Raw genomic sequence first — 22,012 nt, 5'->3', positions numbered from 1 at the left:
AAAGAAAAGAAATTGATTTAACTCTCATAAAACTATAAAGAGATTATCCATAGAATTATAAGGTTGGCATTTGTTAACAGTTGGAGTTATAATCAAATTGGAAGGCTTTTCACTAGTTAACAAACTTTGATATATAAACATTGGAAAGTACAGTACAAAAATTGTGCAAATTTTAAATGCAAAAGACCAGGAAAGAATAGGATTTTAAATTTTTGTTGTTATAAGGCATTTCATTAAAATAATAGCTAGCCAATCAACTAAGGAATAACAATTATTTGTATTATTTTGAATAAGTTGATATTAGCTTAACAAGATTTTACTTGGTACAGCTTGTGCATCTTACATAAACATTCTTTCCAAAATCCTTTTATAAATATTAAAATTCCTGCATTGGTAAGTGTGGACTGTATTATCAATTAAGTATTTGGAATCTCTATTTTCTAAGTCACTGATGCATTGCACTATTAAATAGAAAATGATTATGTTGCTCAAATATTCTTCAAAAAGGATGATCTCTTTACCAAATTTCTCATTATTGCAAAAATATTGCTGTTTTGCATTAATATTAAGTTACATATACAAGAATTAGATTTCATTTCTTTTCTGCTCTATGTATGAAATTTTTCTGCCTTTTTTTATAAATGAAATTGTTGAAGTAAATGGTCTGCTAAGCTTCATTTCCAGAAGTCCTGTGTTCAAATCTCAGTTCTAAAACTCTCCAGCTCTGTTATCCTAAGTCAATTTTTTCTTGCTCTTCCTCTCTCTCATTTGTATAATGTAGAGGGTAGATTGGATAATCACAAAGACCTTTATTTCAACCTTTAAATCTATGATCCTTTAATCCTAAAATCAAATAGATGATCCAGATCTTTGGGAAATTAAAAGATAGATACTTTTGTTTATAATATCATAAAAGTATGTTTCTGGAGATTATTTTTCCCCAAAAGGTTCCCATCATCTGTGTTGTTCATTTGTTTCAGTGATGTCTGACTTTTATAACCTCATTTGGGGTTTTCTTGTCAAAGATACAGCATTGGTTTGCCACTTCCTTGTCTAGCTCATTTTACAGATGAGGAATTAAACTAAACAGGTTTAAGTTACCAAGGTAGGAAATGACCTCAAAAAGATGAATTTTTCTGATTTCAAATCACCATCTATCCATGCTATTACCTAGCTGCTCCCTCTACCCATAGTCTAGTTTTTTTTAAATCAGTTTCATTTTAAGTATCATTTTGTTTCACTTAAAGGGAATATCCATGAAAATAGAATTTTAAGATGTCATGATTCTAATTTGGGACAATATGTAATATCATTTCTTGATAAAATGTTGTATTAAAAGTATGTCAAGCTGATTGATCTTCAGAAATTTTTATTGCCTTTTTTTTTTTTTACAGATTCAACCATATACATCTTTAAATATGATAAAGGTTATCTAGGACTTAGGACACTTAGCTTCAAGTGCTTTGATACATACTAACTTTATGACCCTAAACAAATCATTTAACTTTCCAGTGAATAAGGTAATTGCAAAATTATAAATTACAGGAAAATTGTTAATTTGCATCAATTTAATGAATGGCATATATTGGAAAGGGGCCAAGGGAAAAAACTGGAGAAAATATTAAAGGATTTAAGAATACTTTTTACCAAATAAGGCAAAATTTAATCTTTTAGGTGGCTTTAGCCAACTTCTCTAATATGTCTTAATACCTTCAGTAATTAGAATTTTTTAAGCTTCTGTATCTCTCCACACCTTTAGCATAAGGATGAAAAACTTTTCTTCTCAAGACCTATTTTTGCTTCTGTGTTACTATACCACAGTTAAATTATTTGCATAAAGACAAATGACCTGCATGTTGTTAATACCTAGTATTTCCAAAGCTGACTCACTTTATTTATTTTTATAGTTATCCTACTACTTTGTGTTCTCACATTGAAGATCCTTTGTGTACTTAACCATTATACAAACAAATGACTGTTTGTGACAAATCCCTTGGAAGGGGATTGGAACTGAGGTTCGACATATCAGAAGCCTGCCTGTCTAAAAGTTTTGGCTTGGGAGCTAAAGCCATGGTGGCTAATAGGAAAAAATGCTGAACTTGACATCAGGAAATATGGGTTTGAATCTTGTTTTGGACACTTCTTAGTTGATTGGTAATGGACAAATTACTTGGCTATTACATAGGATTCTTGAGAGGAAAGTACTTTGCATGACCCTAACAAATGTGTAATCATTTTTCTTATGATTTTTAAAAATCATCTCCTTAAAAAATTTATATTTCCTTCTCATCTGAATAGTGAACATTGTTAGTTTAAACAAAAATGAAAATAGAGGTATGCAAAGTAAGGAGATACCTAAGACATATTTTTCAAGGGATAAACAAGGGACATTTTAAATATTGTTTTTATTTTTAATGCCAAGAAAATGCCACTTTCCATGACACATTGATATTTATTTCATAATAAGGCAAGTCATATGTGTTTAATGAAGGCTCAAAGCCTTTGGTAAGTAACAGCAAACAGGCAATTTTTCAGTCATGGGGGTTGGGAATGCTACCAGGAGTGATTTCCAAAGCTCATCAAAGATGTGTAAAAACATTTTCCTGGTCTACACTTAACTATTTTTTACTATCATGAGAAAAGCTGACCTTTTCATCTAACAATAAATATTTTAATGATTTATGGTTGCAAATTTTAAGTGTACCCCTTTTAATTGTCTTTCAACTTTGAAAGTAAGTAAAATACTCAATTTCCATTTTGACTGATGTCAATAAGCCCCCAATTCCATTCTCTTTATGAAATATTATCTGTTTCCTTGTAAGCAAAATGGAAACATAAGCTTTTAGTTAGATTTTTATTAACCTCAATTCTTGAATCTGGTTTTCTTAATTATTGTTTTAAAAACTGCACTCCAATAAAACTGCTTTCCTCTATAATTTTATAATATAATATTTTATATCATTCATTTAAAAACATTATTCTGAGGAGGGATCCAGAGATTTCACCAGGCTGCCAAAAAGGGACACAACATGGAAAAGTATTAAAAGCCCTTGCTTTGGGTAGAATTTAAGCAGGGAAATTTTAGCACATAAATGTGAATTATCACTCCTGAAATCAATAGTATAGTTAATTCACATAGTCAAATAGCTGTTTTCAAATGGCCACCTTGCCACATAAGGCTTGGGTCAAGCTTGGAAAATGATAGGCATAGAGAAGTTTTTTAAAACTGTCCAAGCACATTATTGAATCTCTGACTACAGAGCAAAGTCAAGTGCAGGTGATATTCTACATTGAGCTGCCCAAATAATAATATATTTAGTGATGGTTTATCTTAAATCTTCTGTCACCTTAGACTGGTTGCCACCTAATACTCACTCCTGAATTCTTTTCTCTTTTTTTATACTAGGTTATTAGCTAATAAAGGAGATATTATTGAATGTAGAGTAAGAAAGGCTTGAATTCATATTCCACCATAGATACTGTAAGTGATCCTAGATAAGTCACTTAACAGCCTCAGTTGCCTTTGTAAAGCAAAGATAAAAATAGCAAATATCTCCATAGATTGAAATAAGAATCAAATGCTACAACATATAGAAAGCACTTTGCAAACTACAAAGTACTATAAAAATGCTTGCTATTATTATCAACAAAATAATTATTTTAACATCCTTATTGTAGTTTGGTTGTTTTATCCATTTCCATGGATTTGGTTATTACCTATATACAGATATTCTTAAGTGCTATATATCCAGCCCTAATCTTCTTCAAATCCTACTTCCTGACTGCCTTTAAGACATCTCCATCTGGATGTTGCATCAGAAGTTCATATCCAACATGTCCAAAATTAAAATTATAATCTCCACCAAACCTGCTACTTACCCAGTCTTTCATAGGGCATTTTCATCCTTATACTCATTCAACTTTGCAACTCTGAGTACTCTTTCCTCTCCTTCATCCCATAGCCCCATCATGTTAAATTACTTACCAACTCCTACTGGACAAATCACTTAACCTTGCCAAGTCTTCAAGGTATTTTCATCAATAAAATTAAGAGGCTGCATTAGATGCCTTTTAAGGTTCTTTTCAACTCTAGAGCTGTGTTCCTATAGCCCTGCAATTTCACCAATTGAATCTCCATGTTACTGTCTAAATTACTACTTATATGAACTATGATAGTAGCCTGTCAATTAATCTCCCTGAATCCAGTGTCTTCTTTCTCAAGCTCATATTTCCCATAGCTGATAAAATAATTGCCACAGGCACAGATCAGGAAAGACATATCACTATATCTTCAAAAATATTATGTGATTCTAAGATAAAACTCATTAGCCAAGTAATTAAGGCTCTGTGTGATCTAATTCCAATTTGCCTCATTCTAGTTTTATTTCTCATTATTTCCTTTCACATACTTGATTATTTCAGTTATAACTAGCCTCAAAAAGCCAATGTCATATCAAAATTTGATTACTAATAGTTCTCCAAACTTAACTTGTGATCTCCTATCTTGCATTATCTCCAACCTGGGAAGCAAACATGCATGTTTTCAACCTTTCAGAAGTCTAATTTTACTTGAAAGCTCAGTTCAAAGACCATGGAGATGTTCACAGTCATAATCTGGGAGGTGTTCTCAGAAGTAGCACAATTAAAAACATTCTCTTCTTCAATAAATATCCCTAGAGCCTTTGCCTGCAAAGGTGCTTAGCACCACCTTGTGATGACCATGTATTTAAAATCAGCCGGAGTCAGGAATTCAGGTTAAGGGAAAATCTTCAATCTTTATTCTCTGTGGAGATGAAGAAGGATTGGAGGTGAAGGGGGATCAGAGGTGAAGGGGGATCAGAGGTGAAGATAGCAATGCGAGCAGCTGCGACAAGATGCCAGCTGGCAGTCTCTCTCCGCCTCTGTTCCTGCCCCTCTGCCTCCACCCACCAAAATCGTCATTTCCTATACAACACATCAGAACTTGCACAAAGAGTAGGCGAGGCCATTCTTTCTCCAAGCATATATATTAATAGAGTATGGTCCAATTACTATTTAGCTTCACATGCTTGGGACCTCAGTGCATCAACTTGAGCTTCAGCTCATTACACCACCGTTTCCTATATTATATTTATCTATATACATAAGTCTCTACACATCCACCCTCTCTAAAGTTGCCAGAGCCTTACTTCCTCATAGCTTCTAGATCTAATACTAATACCCTACCCAGCCCAGCTTTTACTGCCTGAACATATAATGTGATCATGTTTATAGAACATGATCTGCTACCATTCAGTATCATTCCCTTCAGCTGATTGATCTAGGTGGGAGGTTGGATTAATCCTTGTTCTCTAAAGCTGTTTTCAAATTCTCCCCCTCCCATCTCTGGTGTGAGGGCTTGTTGAGGCCTTTGAAAGGCTTGTCATTCTTCTTTCATGTCCACTTGCCACGCAAATTTTACCTGTGGCTCCAAGAAGCAGTAATGTGTATAGGGGGCACACCACAGTAAAACCACCTTGGAGACTAAACAAGGATGGTCACCAAACAGGCCTCAAATCCCATTAGTGCAATGTCTATCCCAAACATATGACTATTTTCCCCAATTGAATGGATAGATGAGAACAATTTGTTCCAAAGGCCATGAAACAGGCTTTAGGGAGCACTTAGAGCCTACTAAGACATCAAAAAAGCCAAGGTCATCCATTGCATTCCAGGCCTTTGATGAGTCTGGAAGAGAATGAGACTGATAACTTTGTGCAACTCTGCCTTACTTAAATCCAATTCACGTGCAAGTAAAAGACATCACCCCATGAAAAGTTGAGGCTATTTGCTATAAATTTCTCCTTTCTCCAATCCTCATCTTAAATCACTCATATTCCCTTCTTCCACGATGTCCCCCTTCACCCCATCTCACATAATAGGGTAGTCTTACTCTTACCTGCTCTGTACCTAGTTAATCCCATTACTTCCCATCTCTTCCAACAGATGGGCCTATGTTCTTCTTACTCTATCACTTAGTTTTGATCTCTTCATTTCTACTGGCTTATTACATACTGCCTACAAACATTTGTTTCTATTATTAAAAAAAAAAAAAACTCTTATTTGATCCTTCCATACTTGGTAAGTAACAGAATATGTCTCTTCTGGCTTTTGTGGTTAAACTTTTCTCAGTCTCTTCTTAATGCCTTATAATCCCACTTATGAGTCTGATCTCTTAATTGCCAAATCTAATAGCCTTTTCTCAGTTTTCCTCCTTGACTTCTCTGAAGCTTTTGGAATTTGATCACTTTTCTGTTCTTGATACTCTCCTTTTTAGGCTTTCAGGGTATCATTCTCTCCTAGTTCTCTTCCAGTTTATCCACAACTCCTTAGTTTCCTTATTTGGGATCTTATTCAAATTATGCTCTCTAACCTTAGGAGTCCCACAGGATTCACTTCTTGGTCCGTCTTCTCTTCTCCTTTTACATTAATTGCATCTTAGTTTCCTTGGATTCAATTACCATTTATACTATACTGGTGATTACCACATTTATATATCTTTCCCTAACCTGTCTGCTGACTTGTAATTTCATATCTTCAAATGCTTTTCAAATATTTCAGGCTGGATATATAGTAGACATTCTTAAATTCAGTATGATCAAAAATAGAACTAATTACCTTTCTCTCTAAACTTTCTCTCCTCACCCCAACTCCTACCTTCCCTTTTATTGTAGAGAGCAAAACCATACTCATAGTCCCTCAGGCTTGCAATCTAGGGATCATCCTGACTCCTTACTTTTTCTTACAGCCCCCTCCCTCACCCTCTCCCCCCCCCCCCACCATATCCAGTCTGTTGATTTCACCTTTCCAACATTTCTTGAATTTGATCTCTTCTCTCTTCTGTCATTATCCCAACTCTGGTGCAGGTCCTAAAATACTGCAATAGCCCACTAATAGGTCTGCTTGCCTAATCCCTCCCTACTTTAATATATACTCTATTCTGCCTATTCAAAACTCCAATAGTGTCCTATTGCCTCCAGGATCTAATAAGAAATTCTTTATCATTCAGTGTTCCTTATAATCTAATCCCTTGAAACTTTCCAATCTTCTTATGCCATGTACACTTCAATTCAGATCACTTGCTTCCTGGCTGTTCCACAAACAAGACACTCTATTTCACAGCTCCTGGCATTTTCTGTGATTGACCTCCATGCCAGGAATGTACTCCTTCTTTATCTCTTCTGCAAAATTTCATCTTTTACAGGAAACTTTTCCTAACTCCTCTTAATTCTAGACCTTTCTGTCTCTTAATTATTTCCCATTTATCTTGTATATAACTTATTTATGTATATATATATATATATATATATATATATATATATATGTTTCCATATTGTCTCCCCCCCCCCATTAGATTGTGAGTTTCTTGAGGGCAAGGAATGTGTTTTCCTTTTTTTTTTTTTAAATCCCTAGTACTTTAGCACAGGACTTGGCACATAATAGGTACTTAATAGATGTTTATTGATTAATATTTGGGAGTGACTATATCCAAAATGTCAGCTCCTTTATAATTGCTCTATAATGAGCCTTTCAGAAACTTTGCTAGGTTGATCCTTGTATACCCAGGCTCATCTATCCACCTGATGAGGCATCAAAGGAAGACTTTAATGGAAGAGTAGTACTCATTAAAAATGTTCCAAATATTATAGAACAGTACTGTGACTTTTGTGATACCCTGTATTATAGGTTACCATGATACATGACATTCAGTAGACACTTAATAAATGAAATCTGATTGATTAAATATGTTTTTCTATGTTGCCTAGAAACTTAATAGTTATTTATAACATTCTTTCCTTGAATAATATGTGTTCTGAATATCAAATTTCTGATTTGTAAGCATACATTTGAAATATAAATCATTAATATACTGTAGACTACCTTTAAAAATATCAGCATCATTCATTTCCTTAAAAATTACAGGGTTTTTTCCATTAAAGAATAAATTATGTCTTTATTTGAGATTTCTCTGTTCCATTTCTTTTATATCTTTTTTATTAGACCAAGTACTCAAAATTTTCATAAATCCTGCTCTATAAAAAGGAAAACCAAGTTTCATAGTTAATTTATACCCAGCAGCATAGTTGTAATTTTGCCAACACATACTTTACTTTGAAAGGTTTGTAGATCTTTCAGGATCAACATTTTTCGAAGAGAGATGAAAAATTGAGCAGTGAACCTTAAGGGTGTAATTTCTTAGGAACTCTATTTAAAACATTCACATTATCAGGGATAATCTCTGAAGAAAAGCATCTTTCTCCAAAGAGTTTAAAATTAATTCCATCAGGGCTTTTCCGTTAAAAACAGAAGAGGAATATTATGAGCTATAAATATAACATACTGGCATACAACTATTAGATACTCTATCAAACTATTGCCATTCTATAAGCAAGTTAGAGAGAGAGAAGATCTAAAACAAAATTCCCAGGTAACTTTAAGACAAAGTTTTGCTGTCTCAATTGGACAAAATTCCCAAATCAAGATATTTCACTATTGCCTTCAATAAAGTATTTCCATGTTTATCAATTTCTTCAGCTAATTCTTCCTTAAGTCCACCCTAAATCCCTTATGCTTTAGTTTAACTTCATTTCATTATGGTCTTAACTCAATGCCAATAGAGAGGAGTTGGTCATTATCTTCCACTTAGATACTATACTTTGAAGACCATTCCTGAATTATTAATGTTTAAATCATCCAACAGTCTTGGATTTGTCACCTACATCTTTGTGAGAGAAATGTGTACATATACCATCACTGGTGCAAATGATAAGCTGCTAACCAATTGATGATTGCTTGTTTGACTAAGTTGCTACATTAGTAACTGAGAAGTTCAATTTAAAGTTCAAACAAATTGGTCATGTGGAACAATGTTATTTATCATAATTTAGTTAACATTTTGTTTAGCTAACACTAATCTCACCACTGAAGGTTAAATTCTTATGGTCTCTTTAAGGAATTCAAGTGAATAGTGTGATTTTTGTTGTTGCTGTTGATGTCTATGAAATAGTTTGTCTGGATTCATTGTGTGTAAAATATTCAGCAGCAACTGAGGGAATTCCAATTAGTTTTGGCTTCTATTTTTTAGACCTAACTTGGAATGTTATTGAAATAGGGAAGACTTGATGAAGTAATAGAATTTACTAAAGCAGATTAATACTTGCCCTATAATTTATAGGTTTAGAGAACAGCCCAGCACAGCGAGAGGTTTCCATGGTTACAAACCAATTTTTTTTTTTTAGAAAGGAACTTGAACCCAAGGCCTCCTGACTCTGAGGCTAGCTCTCTATCCACCAAATCAAGCTGCATTTCTTAGTTTCATATAAGTCAAGAATGGTAAAACTACAACTCAAGTTAGGTCTTCTAATTGCAACTATGTTGTTTTTTCCCCAGTGCCATATGTCATATTTTAATAAAAGGGATCTCTTAGCAAAGACTACATCATCAATCTAATAATTTCCATAGAAAACTATGAATACATTTACATGCAAAATAAACTTTGCAAATACCTATATAATCAATAACAAAAGAATCAAGAATAATTTCTATTTTGTAGGTTTTTGCAAGCATAAATTTTATCAACTGTTTTATACAGTCTGGTTAATTTGAATCTAAAGTGTTTCAGAATCAATTATACAATATATGTGTAATGAGTACAATATTGTCTCTAGCTTAAATATTCTGGGAATGATGAATTCTGAATGAGTTGATTTTCCATTTGACTAAGACTTAACTATTTACATTTTTAGAATTTTTTAATTGGAACCATTTCTTATTGAATATATATCTAGATCCACATATATGTGTGTGTATGCTTTTCAACAGCAAGTATACTTGCTTCCACTCTTCAAGGATCTGTAAGCTTGTCATTCATTCCCTCTGCAAAAAAAAGATTGTAGCAAATTCTCACCTTTACAAAAAACAAACAAAATTTGTGAATTGTTGTGGCCAAAGAGTTGTGTCACAAAGAAAGTAATGATCCCTAGTTATCTTCCTCAATATAGCTACATTGAGCCTTGAATATATATACATCTAATCCACTGGCTTGCCCATAAATGCAACCATTCCAACTTAAATAGATCTTGCCAAAGCTTGTGCAGTACTGAAATAGTTTTAGAAGACCCAAGGAACTCAATGCTACATTAAAGCATTATAGTAGGGCAGGGAATACTTAACATCATTATTAGACTTAATATAATAATAAAAACACAGTACATCTGAGTTTTAAGAGACTTCAGAGATCAGGGGCAGCTAGTTAGTGTAGTGGATAAAGCACCAGCCCTGAAATCAGGAGGGCCTGGATTCAAATATGACCTCAAACACTTAAAACTTCCTGGCTGTGTGATTTTGGGCAGGTCACTTAATCCCAATTGCCAGAGAGAGAAGAGAGGAGAGGAGAAGAGGACTGACTTCAGAAACTAGTCCAACTCCCTCTTTTTTATAGATGCAGAACTTGAAAATCAGAGATAATGGGGAACTAATTTATACAAAGTCAAACTTCTCAATGTTGAAAAGCCAAATTTTCCTGATTTCCCAGTTTTCACTCTTGTTTGATAACTTAGTATCATTTCAACAGGTCAGGCAGGTGGCACAGGAGTTAGAATGCCCAACTTGGAGTCAGGAAGATACATCTTTTTTTAAGTTCAAAACTAGCCTCAGACAAGTGTCTAATCAAACACACTAATCTGTGTGACCCTGGGCAAGTTACTTCACTCTTCCTCACTATCCTCAATCTGTAAAATGAGCTGGAGAAGAAAATAGCAAAGTACTCCAATATCTTTGCCAAAGAAACCTCAAGTGGAGTCATGAAGAGCTGGTCATAATTGAAACAATGGAACAAAGATCATTATTAATAATATCTATTGTATTTTGAGGCTATAGGATTGCATGAGACTATTTGCTACTGTTTCAGATTAGCTTGCTATGATGTTTCAGTTCTTCAGGTCTTCTCAGGAAGCTCTCCCACCTCTTAATCCTGACCACCTGTCAGCTTCTAGCCCCTCACCTTAATATTGAATCTATTGTAACTGCCTTTACTCTTCATCTCTCATGTAAAATTGAACAAAAAATTATTTCATTACTTCTTTTAACAAAGAAATATAGTTGGGCTTTCTTCACTTCCAGTAACTGTTATTTTTGATGGTTGATATTGCCATTTTTTCAAGTAGGGTTTTGCTTTATATATATTTATTCATCAAAAGGAAATAAATCCCTACAGAAAAAAAATTATAGAACATTAGCTCTAGAAGGGGCATTAATGAACATCTTAGCTAGTCAACTATTCTTATATTACGAAGGAGGCAAGAAATTCCCTGATACATGAAAGTGACTACCCATAGACACACAGCTAATTGGAAAGATAATTGGCACATGAATAAGGTTGCTTTACTTCCAACTCTATACAATTTCTTTTACATTAATCTAGCTCCTATAGGTGTCCGCCTAAAGTCATCACAGTATGGTATATAATTAAATATCAATAGATTGGTCGATAGAGAAGTGGATAAGTGAATAGATGTGTATTGCAATATATACATATATTTATATTCACTATGCTGAATACAATGATAGTTATAAATTTTGGGATTAGATCATAATATTGGTTCTTTTCTGTTTCTAAGTAAACAGATATAGTTCCAGGGAAATGACTTATTCATTTCTAAAAATAATTATCTTTTCTTCTTTTGGCTCAATATTTTTACTGACTCAGTAAGTATTTCAGTTATAAACTATAAAGAAATTTCTCAGTTCAGATACTTTTGCCAAACAGCATCCTGGCACATATTTATAGGAAAAGAGAAGTTAAAAATGAAAAAAGTAAGGGGGGAAAGAGGGTGTGAAGTTTTCTTTTTATTTTTCTATGAGAGTGAGTAAATGACAGCTACCGAAAGTAATGATTGATGTGAGAGAAGGAAAAATATTTAATGAACACTGAATAAGCTTTTTACACCAATTAAAAAGTTATTAAAGAGGTAGTACATTTTGGTTTCATTTTTTCAGCAAGGTCAATCTTCTTTCTATTAATGCTGATCATAAGTCTTCTAAATACATATGAAATAGCATTGTTGTGATTAGAAAAAAAAAAAAAAGTCTCCTCATGAGTTCTCTGATCTTAGGCCAGGTCTTGGTCAATGGATAGATATTTCTAGACCCATCAAATATTCTAGTTTAGTAGGAACTAATAGAGTTTGTTCTCAATTGCCAGTAGTTTTGAGATCCAATGTCATCAGCTCCATGTCACAATGAGACATGGGAATAGGATGTTTCTTATTTATCACAATGAGAGAAGATATTTACTTCATACTTGACTCACTAGCCAGGTAGAACTGCAATTCTCAAAGGAAGCATTTCTAATAATTGTAAACAGATAGTATTTTTAAACAGGAATATCCTTACTTGAAACATATTTTCCTTAGAATTACACATTTACATTTTTGTAATTGCTGAGTCCTTTTCAGTGGTAATTCTTTGTGATCCCATTTGGACTTGCAGTCTGCTGAAAGACAAAAACTATATCAAGGTTCCATAGTCAAATCTTCCATGTTATTTAGCTCCTACTCCTCCCTCAAGATTCCTGGCATACTATATGCATGAATTCAAATCTGATCTCGGACATTTACTAGCTGTGTCTCTAGGAAAGTCACTTAACCCTGTTTACCTTAATTTCCACATGTATAAAATGAGCTGCAGAAAGTATCTTTGCCAGCCAAAAAAGCTCTAAATGGGATCATGAAGAATCAGATGTGACTGAAACAACTAAATAACAACAACAAAGTGACATTGTCAATCAATGCATTATATAATATCAAAAATTAATTTCTTTTTAAAGTACAAGTGACTATAAATAGAAGTTCAGCTATTTGCTTCTGACTTCCCTAAATGATTGTCTTGCACATCCTCATAGGATACATAGGATATGTAGATTGCACTTTAAAAAACTTTTCTAAACTATCCTATATCTAATTTTCGTGCTATTCTTTCTGTTCTTATTATACAAATCTGATTATTTTTCACAGGCCAGGAAATAGCATTTGCTTTAGTAAGATGCCATGGGGGCCAGCTGTTAATTATCTGGTTCCAACTTTTAATTGAAAGTATTTTGGTCATGCACTGGAACTAAATCTCAAGGCTGTGTTTGTTAGCATGGTGAGAAGACATCATAGGAGATGACCAGTCTAGGTCAATGAGTAATTCAAGAACCATGAGTTAAACACCTACCCTGCATAACTCCTAAGAACACTCCACAATTTTAACAGTACAGAATGATGTACTGTTAAAAAACATATTGCAAGTGACTAAGAATATAGGCAAAAAGTAAGATAAAGCTATTTTTAAAATAGAGAACATAAGCTGTATTCAAAGTGAAGGATTCACTTTCTCTAAATGTTTGCAATCCGTGAACATCATACAAACAAACTTAGTTCCCTAATTACCCTTGCAATTATTTCCTTTATCTGTTGTTATTTATGTTTTTCTGTTTTGTCTTTGTGTTGAGATGTCTTTTTTCTTCTTTTATACTGCTTAAAGCTATTATACAAGTACTTATAAAAGAACCTTACTGAAATAGCAAGTGTTACATTTTATACATCTTGAGGTTCTTTTTCCTGTATTATCTTGCTTGCTATTCTCCCCAGAGACTATATATACATATATATATATGTAGATATATATATATGCAGAAAGAAAAATGTGTATGTATACACATATACCTATTTCTCTGTGTATATATGTGTTATGTAGAGAGAGCACTTATATATCAAAATACCTTTGTTTACAAATATTTGTTGAATTAATGTATTTGTTGAGCAGATGTAGCAGATTTCTTTCTTTTCATGGCAGAGATTTGCTCTTTATTTTGCTTTTTTTTTTTTTTTTTTTTTTTTTTTACATTTCCTTTTATTTACTCTAAAGAGATGAAGGCGATTCCTTTCTTATCTTTTTTCATTAGCCAAAATCAAATCTTTGATTTCCCCCTTTTTTTCTTCCCTCTCAAAATAGTGAAAGATTAATTTGAATTTTAGGAGTAACTGATTTCATAACCTGAGATGCATAATTCATTAGTATGGTATTTTGTTCATTTGATACAGTTTAAAACCCATCAATACCTTTGCAGCTATTTACATGTCATGATGACAACCTGGTGGTCACTTTCTGATCATGAGTCTAAAGGATTAATTTGTTTTTCAGCTGAAAGACACAAGTGCATCACTGACTCTTTACTCAAAATGTTTCTATCTTGATCAAACTTGCCATAGTTTGGAGTATATTGGCATTGTTTTTGAAAACCCAAAGTCCTTCCGGCAATAAATGAAATCAACAAATTAGGCCTTTGTGGAAGGGAAATGAATATAAAGCTGTTGATCACCTCTGCTCAAGGGATTATGTACTCAGAGAATCATCTAGCTCTGTGACCCTGAGCTAATTGCTTAATCCTGATTCAATTTCTTCATCTGAAAAATGACCTGGACAAGAAAATGGCCAAGCATTCTAATATCTTTGCCAAAATAATCCCAAATGGGATTGTGAAGAGTCAAACAAGACTGAAATGAATGAACAATAATATCGAGTAGAGGGCAGGTTACAGAGCCCGGAAGTTGGAGTTCAAATCCTATTTCTGACACATAGTAGCCAATTGTATACCTGGGCAAGTTCCTTTTCCTCTCAATGGCCTAGACAATTCTTTAAATCCCTTTATTACAGGGAAGAATAACATTTTCCTTATCTGGGAATTCCAAATAGCATAAAATCATAAGTCCAGTTCCTATCCTCATATATTTATATATATTTTGTAAAGACAAATATTCAAAATCTACATTTTAAATGCATGGTATAATTGGTTTCAGACTGAGGAAGATCAAGATTCAAAAATCTGTCTGTGTCCTTGCAACTCTCTAAAACTATATTACATAGAATTACTGATAGAAATCAGTAGAGGGAGTTTCAACAAAACATTATTTCTACAGTTGAAATTTTCTATATCAATGAAATCATAGGTTTGACTGCTCCAAAATGTGTGTGTGTGTGTGTGTGTGTGTGTGTGTGTATCCATATACAGATATAGATATAGGTGTAGAGGGCTGAAATTCTGAAAAAGTGTACTTGAATCTGAGACAGCAGAGCACTTAAGGCTAATTACCTATTCGATGTGAGATAATTCCTCTATATACATATATTTAGATGAGATGGTGATGTGATAGCTCTCCTCACCATTGGTACTTGCTGAATGTGTGGTGGTGAAGTAATCATAGACAAGGATTGGAGGGTTGAGGGAGAGAGGTTAGGGCCACTTGTCTAGGAAGTGCTAAGTGTCTGAAACCAGATTTGAATTCAGGTCCTCCTGACTTCAGGGCTGGTGCTCTATCCACTGCACCATCTAGCATATCAAATAGGTAATTAATCTTAAGTGCTCTGTGTCTGAGATTCAAGTACACCTTTTCAGAGTTTCAGCCCTCTACATATATCAATACATATGTATGTAAAATACACATATACAACATATATCAATACATTAGTATATAAAATACACATATACAAAGATCTTGGGGAAATTTCTATATGTATATGTGTATGTATTATGTATTATATATATATATAAACATAAAATGTATATATTGATATTTATATATATATTTGCTTGTGTATGTATGTATGTGTGTGTGTTGGTGTGTGTGTACACATATACCTAGTCATGAGATTTGGCTTAGGAATCAAAATAAGAAGTGGGTGTAGATTAACCAGTTTTGCTCATACTATAGCAGGAGTAGCAATGATTAATGCAACCCCATCCCTAAATCTGTCTTCCAAACTAAATCTCACCTAAAATTTTGAAATCATAGCAAGTGATTGGAGGGCACGGAGCTTTCTTAGTTCTAATGATATTTCCCTTATCTGAATACAAAACATAATAATGTGAAAATGTAGCCAAATTATACTTAAAATTTTTAAGTCTAAGCTCATCAGTCATTTAACATTTCATTTCATTTTCACAATATTATTATTCTTTTGGAAATTATATTTAAAATCTCTGAAGTTTCAAATCAACATTATTACACTGAAATATTTTCTTATTTGTATGTTTCATAAGAAATAAATATTATTAGAGGGAAGAAAAATTGGAATTTTTCATGAATAGAAAATCCAAAACAGACTTGTTATAACAAGGATCATTTTATAAATCTCTGCCCTCAGCATGAAATAAAATGATTTGTCTCAAATTCAACTTAATCTTGTTCATTATAACTGAAATCTTTTTCCATTAAAATGTCAATGGCTGCTCATTAGTAATGCCTATTAGTAAGCATTCATTGCATTCTCTTTTTTTTTTTCCAATTTTTTAAAGGGTAATATGAATGAATTCTTAAAGTATCAGGAAACCTCTGTTACAAAACCTATGTACTCAAATTATATTAAATGTCTTAAGTTAAACCCATTAGTTCTGTTTAAATTCATAATTTTGTGACTAAGAGAGATGTATTTGTAATACTTTTTAAAAGGTTTCTTTAAAAGTATTGAACATTTGTTTCTTCTAATATAAGGTCCATATTGCTTTTACCACTAAAAATATATGAAATATTCTCTATAATGAGATAAAGATGGCAAAAAAAGTAAAATGTTCTTACATATAATCTATATATGCATATTTAATAAAAACAAAATACTGGATTTTTATTTACATTTGTTAACAGAATCTATATAATTGCTGCTGTTTTTCCCCCCTTTCTCTGTAGTTGTTTGAGATTACAGTGCCTCTTTCTCATGGCCCCAAGCCAGTTACCATCAGTTTTGCCAATCATACCTCCTGCCGATGCATGTCTAAACTGGATGTTTATAGACAAGTTCATTCAATTATTAGACGTTCCCTGCCAGCAACACAGTCACAGTGAGTATTAACTGAATCTTTGTTTCTGAATCCTATGCCACCAATATGAAACAATCTAAAAAATAACAACAAAGCTACCAGTATCCTATTCACAAAGCTAAGGTAAAGTCAAATGTATAGAATACTATGAAAGCATAATCAAACTAATAATATAGCTAAATATATATATGTAATATTTATAAATATACCTTATAATATATCATAAGCTATAATATAATATGAATCATACACATAACAATGGGGCAAAAATCATTTATACTTTGAGTGTTGTAGGATGCATGGTTTCAGCGATATAGGTTCTGATGCTAGCAACACATAACAGAGATGTTTCCCAGCATTTGTGAGTTTTTAAAGCCAGTCTTATGAGAAGTCTTTTCAAATTTATATGGACTGATATTTGGATAACAAAAGTATACTCTTTTGCTGGGCTTATTATTAAAATCTTTCCAGATTTGTAGGATCTGCTAGAATTTGCATTCCCTTGGCATATTCCCTATGAACCAAGGATCTCTTTCCTATAAAGGAAAAGAAATAATTTTGCTTTATTTAAAAGTTTTCCTATTTCTAATACATTTCCTTTTGTAAAATTAGATATCTAGATCACATATTCTTATCCATATACACATGCATATTGAGCAATATATGTAGATAATTTTAAATGAAAAGAAGAACCATAGCCCCTCATTTTTATTTTTCCAAACCCATATTTTTGATAGTTTCACAAATGGCAGCGCTTACGCCCCAAGGTCAAATACAAGAGTCTGAAAGTAGATTTATATCTTGAGAATATAGTCATTACCCATTATCAGTTATAGTTAGATACCATTGACATGCCATCTCTTCTCTCTCCCCTCTCCCAATTGTGGATAACATTTAGTTCTCCACCATTTAAAGGCAATAAAGAAATGTATACATGAACAAAAAAAGGACATAAATACAAAGTATTCATATTTATAAACTAGATATATAGGATGCAAGTTTACATAACTCAATTAAAATCATATATTACAACAAAAATTTATTAAAGCTTTTCATTCACAAAGCATATGCATGGGTAATTTTTCCAACATTGACCCCTGCATAACCCCCTGCCACAAATTTTTTCCTTCTTCCCCTATCTCCTCTCCGACCTGGCAGGCAGTTCAATACATGCCAAATATGCCAAAATACATGCCAGATACAATATGTGTATATATATTCACACAACTATCCAGTTGCGCAAGAAAAATCAGATCAAGAAGGAAGAAAAAAAAATTGAGAAAAAAGAAACAAAATACAAGCAAATAATGACAGAGTGAGAATGCTATGTTGTGTTCCACTCTCTGTTCCCAGGGTTCTCTCTCTAGGTGTAGATGGTTTTCTTCATCACTGCACAAGTGGAACTGATCCAAAACATCACAATGTTGAAGAGAGCCACATCCGTCAGAATTAATCATCATATAGTCTTGTTGTTGCTGTGTAAAATGATCTCCTGGTTTTGCTCATTTCAGTTTATATCAGTTCATGTAGTTCTCTCCAGCCTCTGAAATCATCCTGCTGGTCATTTCTTACAGAACAATAATATTCCATAACATTCATATACCACAATTTATTCAGCCGTTCTCCAATTGATGGGCATCCACTTAGTTTCCAGTTGCTTGCCATTATGAAAAGGGTTCCTACAAACATTTTTACAATGTGGATCCCTTTCCCTCTTTTAATATCTCTTTGGGATATAATCCCAATAGAAACATTGCTGGATCAAAGGGTATGCACAGTTTGATAACTTTTTGAGCATAGTTCCAAACTGCTCTCCAGAATGCTTGGATCCATTCACAGTTCCACCAACAATGTATCAGTATCCCAGTTTTCCCACATCCCCTCCAACATTAGTCATTATCTTTTCCTGTCATCTTAGTCAATCTGACAGGTGTGTAATGATATCTCAGTGTTGTCTTGATTTGTATTTCTCTGATTAGTAGTGATTTGGAGCACCTTTTCATGTGGCTACAAATAGTTTCAATTTCTTCATCTGAAAATTGTCTGTTCATATCCTTTGACCATTTATCAATTGGAGAATGGCTTGAACCATTACAAATTTGAGTCAATTCTCTATATATTTTTAAAACAAGGCCTTTATCAGATCCTTTGGATGTAAAAATGCTTTCCCAGTTTATTGCTTCCTTTCTAATGTTGCCTGCATTGGTTTTGTTTGTACAAAAACTTTTTAACTTAATATAATCAAAATTATCTATTTTATGATCAATAATGATCTCTAGTTCTTCTTTGATCACAAATTCCTTCCTCCTCCACAGGTCTGAGAGGTAAATTATCCTATATTCTTCTAATTTATTTACAGTATCATTCTTTATGTCTAGATCATGAACCCATTTTGATCTTATTTTGAAATACAGTGTTAGGTGTGGGTCTATGCCTACTTTCTACCATAGTAGTTTCTGATTTTCCCAGCAGTTTTTGTCAAATAGTGAATTCTTATCCCAAAAGGTGGGGCTTTTTGCTTTGTCAAATATTAGATTGTTATAGTCATTGGCTATTTTGTTCTATGAGCCTAACCTATTCCACTGATCAACTAGTCTATTTCTTAGCCAGTACCAAATGGTTTTGATGACTGCTGCCTTATAATATAGGTTTAGATCTGGTACAGCTAGTCCACTCTCATTTGCTTTTCTCTTCATTAATTCTTTTGAAATTCTTGACCTTTTGTTCTTCCAGATGAATGTTGTTATTTTTTCTAGTACAGTAAAATAGTTTCTCGGGAGTTTGGTTGGTATAGAACTAAATTAATAGATTAGTTTAGGAAGTATTGTCATCTTTATTATATTTGCTTGACCTATCCAAGAGCACTTGATATTTTTCCAATTACTTAGATCTGACTTTGTGTGGAAAGTGTTTTGTAGTTTTGCTTATATAGTTCCTGACTTTCCCTTGGCAGATAAATTACCAAATATTTTATATTATCAAGTTATTTTAAATGGAATTTCTCTTTGTATCTCTTGCTGTTGGATTTTGTTAGTGATGTATAAGAATGCTGATGATTTGTGTAAATTTATTTTGTATCCTGCAGCTTTGCTGAAGTTGTGGGTTATTTCTAATAGCTTTTTAGTTGATTCTCTGGGGTTCTCTAAATATACATCATATTATCTGCAAAGAATGATAATTTGGTTTCATTACCTACTCTAATTCCTTTAATCTCTTTCTCAATTTTTATTCCTGAAGCTAGCATTTCTAATACAGTATAGAAAAGTCATGGTGATGGTGGGCAACCTTGTTTAACCCCTGATCTTATTGGGAATGATTCTAGTTTATCCCCATTACATATGATGCTTGCTGATGGTTTTAAATAGATGCTACTGACTATTTTAAAGAAAAGTCCATTTATTTCTATACTCTTGTGTTTTTAATGAAATGGTTATTGGATTTTATCAAATGCTTTTTCCTCATCTATTGAGATAACCAATTTTAAAAATTGTCATTTAGTCACTCCAATTCTTTGTGATCCCATTTGGGGTTTTCCTGGCAATAACTAGAGTGATTTGACATTTTTTTCTCAGCTCATTTTGCAATTGAAGAAACTGAAGCACATTATTACATTTAGTCATACAATTAGTGTCTGGGGTCAAATTTGATCTCAGAAAAATGTTTTCAAGCCCAGTAATCTATCTACTCTACTACCTAGTTGCCTTTAAATAAACAATATTTATAATTTGAAGTGTTCCGGAAGATAATCTAGTGTCAATCAATAAGCATTTGTTAGATACTTATTATGTGGCAGACAATGAACTAATCACTGAGGAAACAAAGGCAAAAACAATTTCTATCTACTGAGAGCTTATATCTTAATGAAAGAAATAATATGAAAATAATTGTGTATAAATAAGACATATAAGGACAAACTGAAGATAATAGAGGGCAGAAGCAAATACTGAAGGAGAACTTGAATTTCTTCTATTTCAGCTGGGATTTGAAGGAACCTAGGATACTGCAATGGAGAGAAAGGCTTAGGGGACAGCCAGAAAAAGAGCTTCAAATTGGGAAATAGAGTATCCAACTTGAGGAACAGCATGGAAGCATGTATCATTTGATTGCAGCATATGTGGGGAAAAGAGGGAAAGAGTATCTAAGAAAACTAAAAAGATAGAATGGGGCCAGAAAAGGGCTTTGAATGTCAAAGGATTTTCTATTTAATACTGGAAGAAATATGAAACCAATGGAATTTACTGGATGGGAGAGGGGAGAAGGATGACATGATCAGATCTGTGGTTTAGAGAAGATTAATTTGACAAATGAGTAGAAGATGAACTGGAATGAAAGAAACTTATGTCAGGGAGACTAACCAGCATGTCATTGCTACAGATCAGCAGTGAAATGATGAGGACTGGCACCATACCAGAGTAGTGACAGAGTCAGACAAGAGAAGAGGAGTCACAAAGGTGTTGACAGGTCTCCTTGGCAACAGAATAGGAGGACAGAAGAGGAGGGCTGAGAGAAAGTGAGTAGAGGATGGTACCCAAATTCTGAGCCTGGGAGGATGGATATGCCACTCAATAGTAATAGAGAATGTAGGAGGCAGAAGAGGAGGTTTTTGTTCGATTTTGTCATATTAAGTTTATAAAGTCCATAGTACATCCAGTTTGAGACATCCAATAAGCAATTAGAAGTACAATTGTGGAGGTCAGGAGAAAATAGAGGACTGATTAAGTAGATCTGAGAATCATCATCTTAGAGAGATGATATTTGAATCTATTGGAGCTTTTGAGTTACCAGATGAAATAGTATAAAGGGAGCAGAAGACGACTTGGGAGATACACACATTAGTGGGGGTGACTGGAACAAGATTCAATGACAGACTGAGAAATGAGAATCAAGAAAAAAGGAGTGAACAACAATGTCAAATAATGATTTAGTAGAAAGAGTGCTTGGCTTAGATATAGAGCACTTGGATTCAAATCAGTATCACTGTGACTTTGGGCAACTTAACTTTCCAAACTCAGTTTCTATACCTGTTTAAAAAAAAAAGATATCGTTGAATATGACTCCAAGGTCACTTCTAGGTCTAAATCAATGATGATAAAAGTTCTTACTCTTGAATGTCCTGATATTTTTGGCATCTAAAAGGTC

At 33.3% G+C, this 22,012-nt stretch overlaps 1 protein-coding gene across 1 annotated transcript in view; it reads left to right on the top strand.

Annotated features, from left to right (window-relative positions):
- Positions 1-22,012, top strand: part of VEGFC (vascular endothelial growth factor C) — a 155,002-nt gene that overhangs the window by 113,066 nt on the left and 19,924 nt on the right. The window contains exon 4 of the mRNA XM_023505844.2: positions 16,743-16,894. Within this exon, the coding sequence (XP_023361612.1) occupies positions 16,743-16,894 (152 nt within the window). The remainder of the gene's footprint in view (positions 1-16,742; positions 16,895-22,012) is intronic.

This window comes from Sarcophilus harrisii, chromosome 6 (assembly GCF_902635505.1).
Source record: "Sarcophilus harrisii chromosome 6, mSarHar1.11, whole genome shotgun sequence".
NCBI lineage: Eukaryota > Metazoa > Chordata > Mammalia > Dasyuromorphia > Dasyuridae > Sarcophilus > Sarcophilus harrisii.
This window is presented reverse-complemented; position numbering and strand designations above follow the sequence as displayed.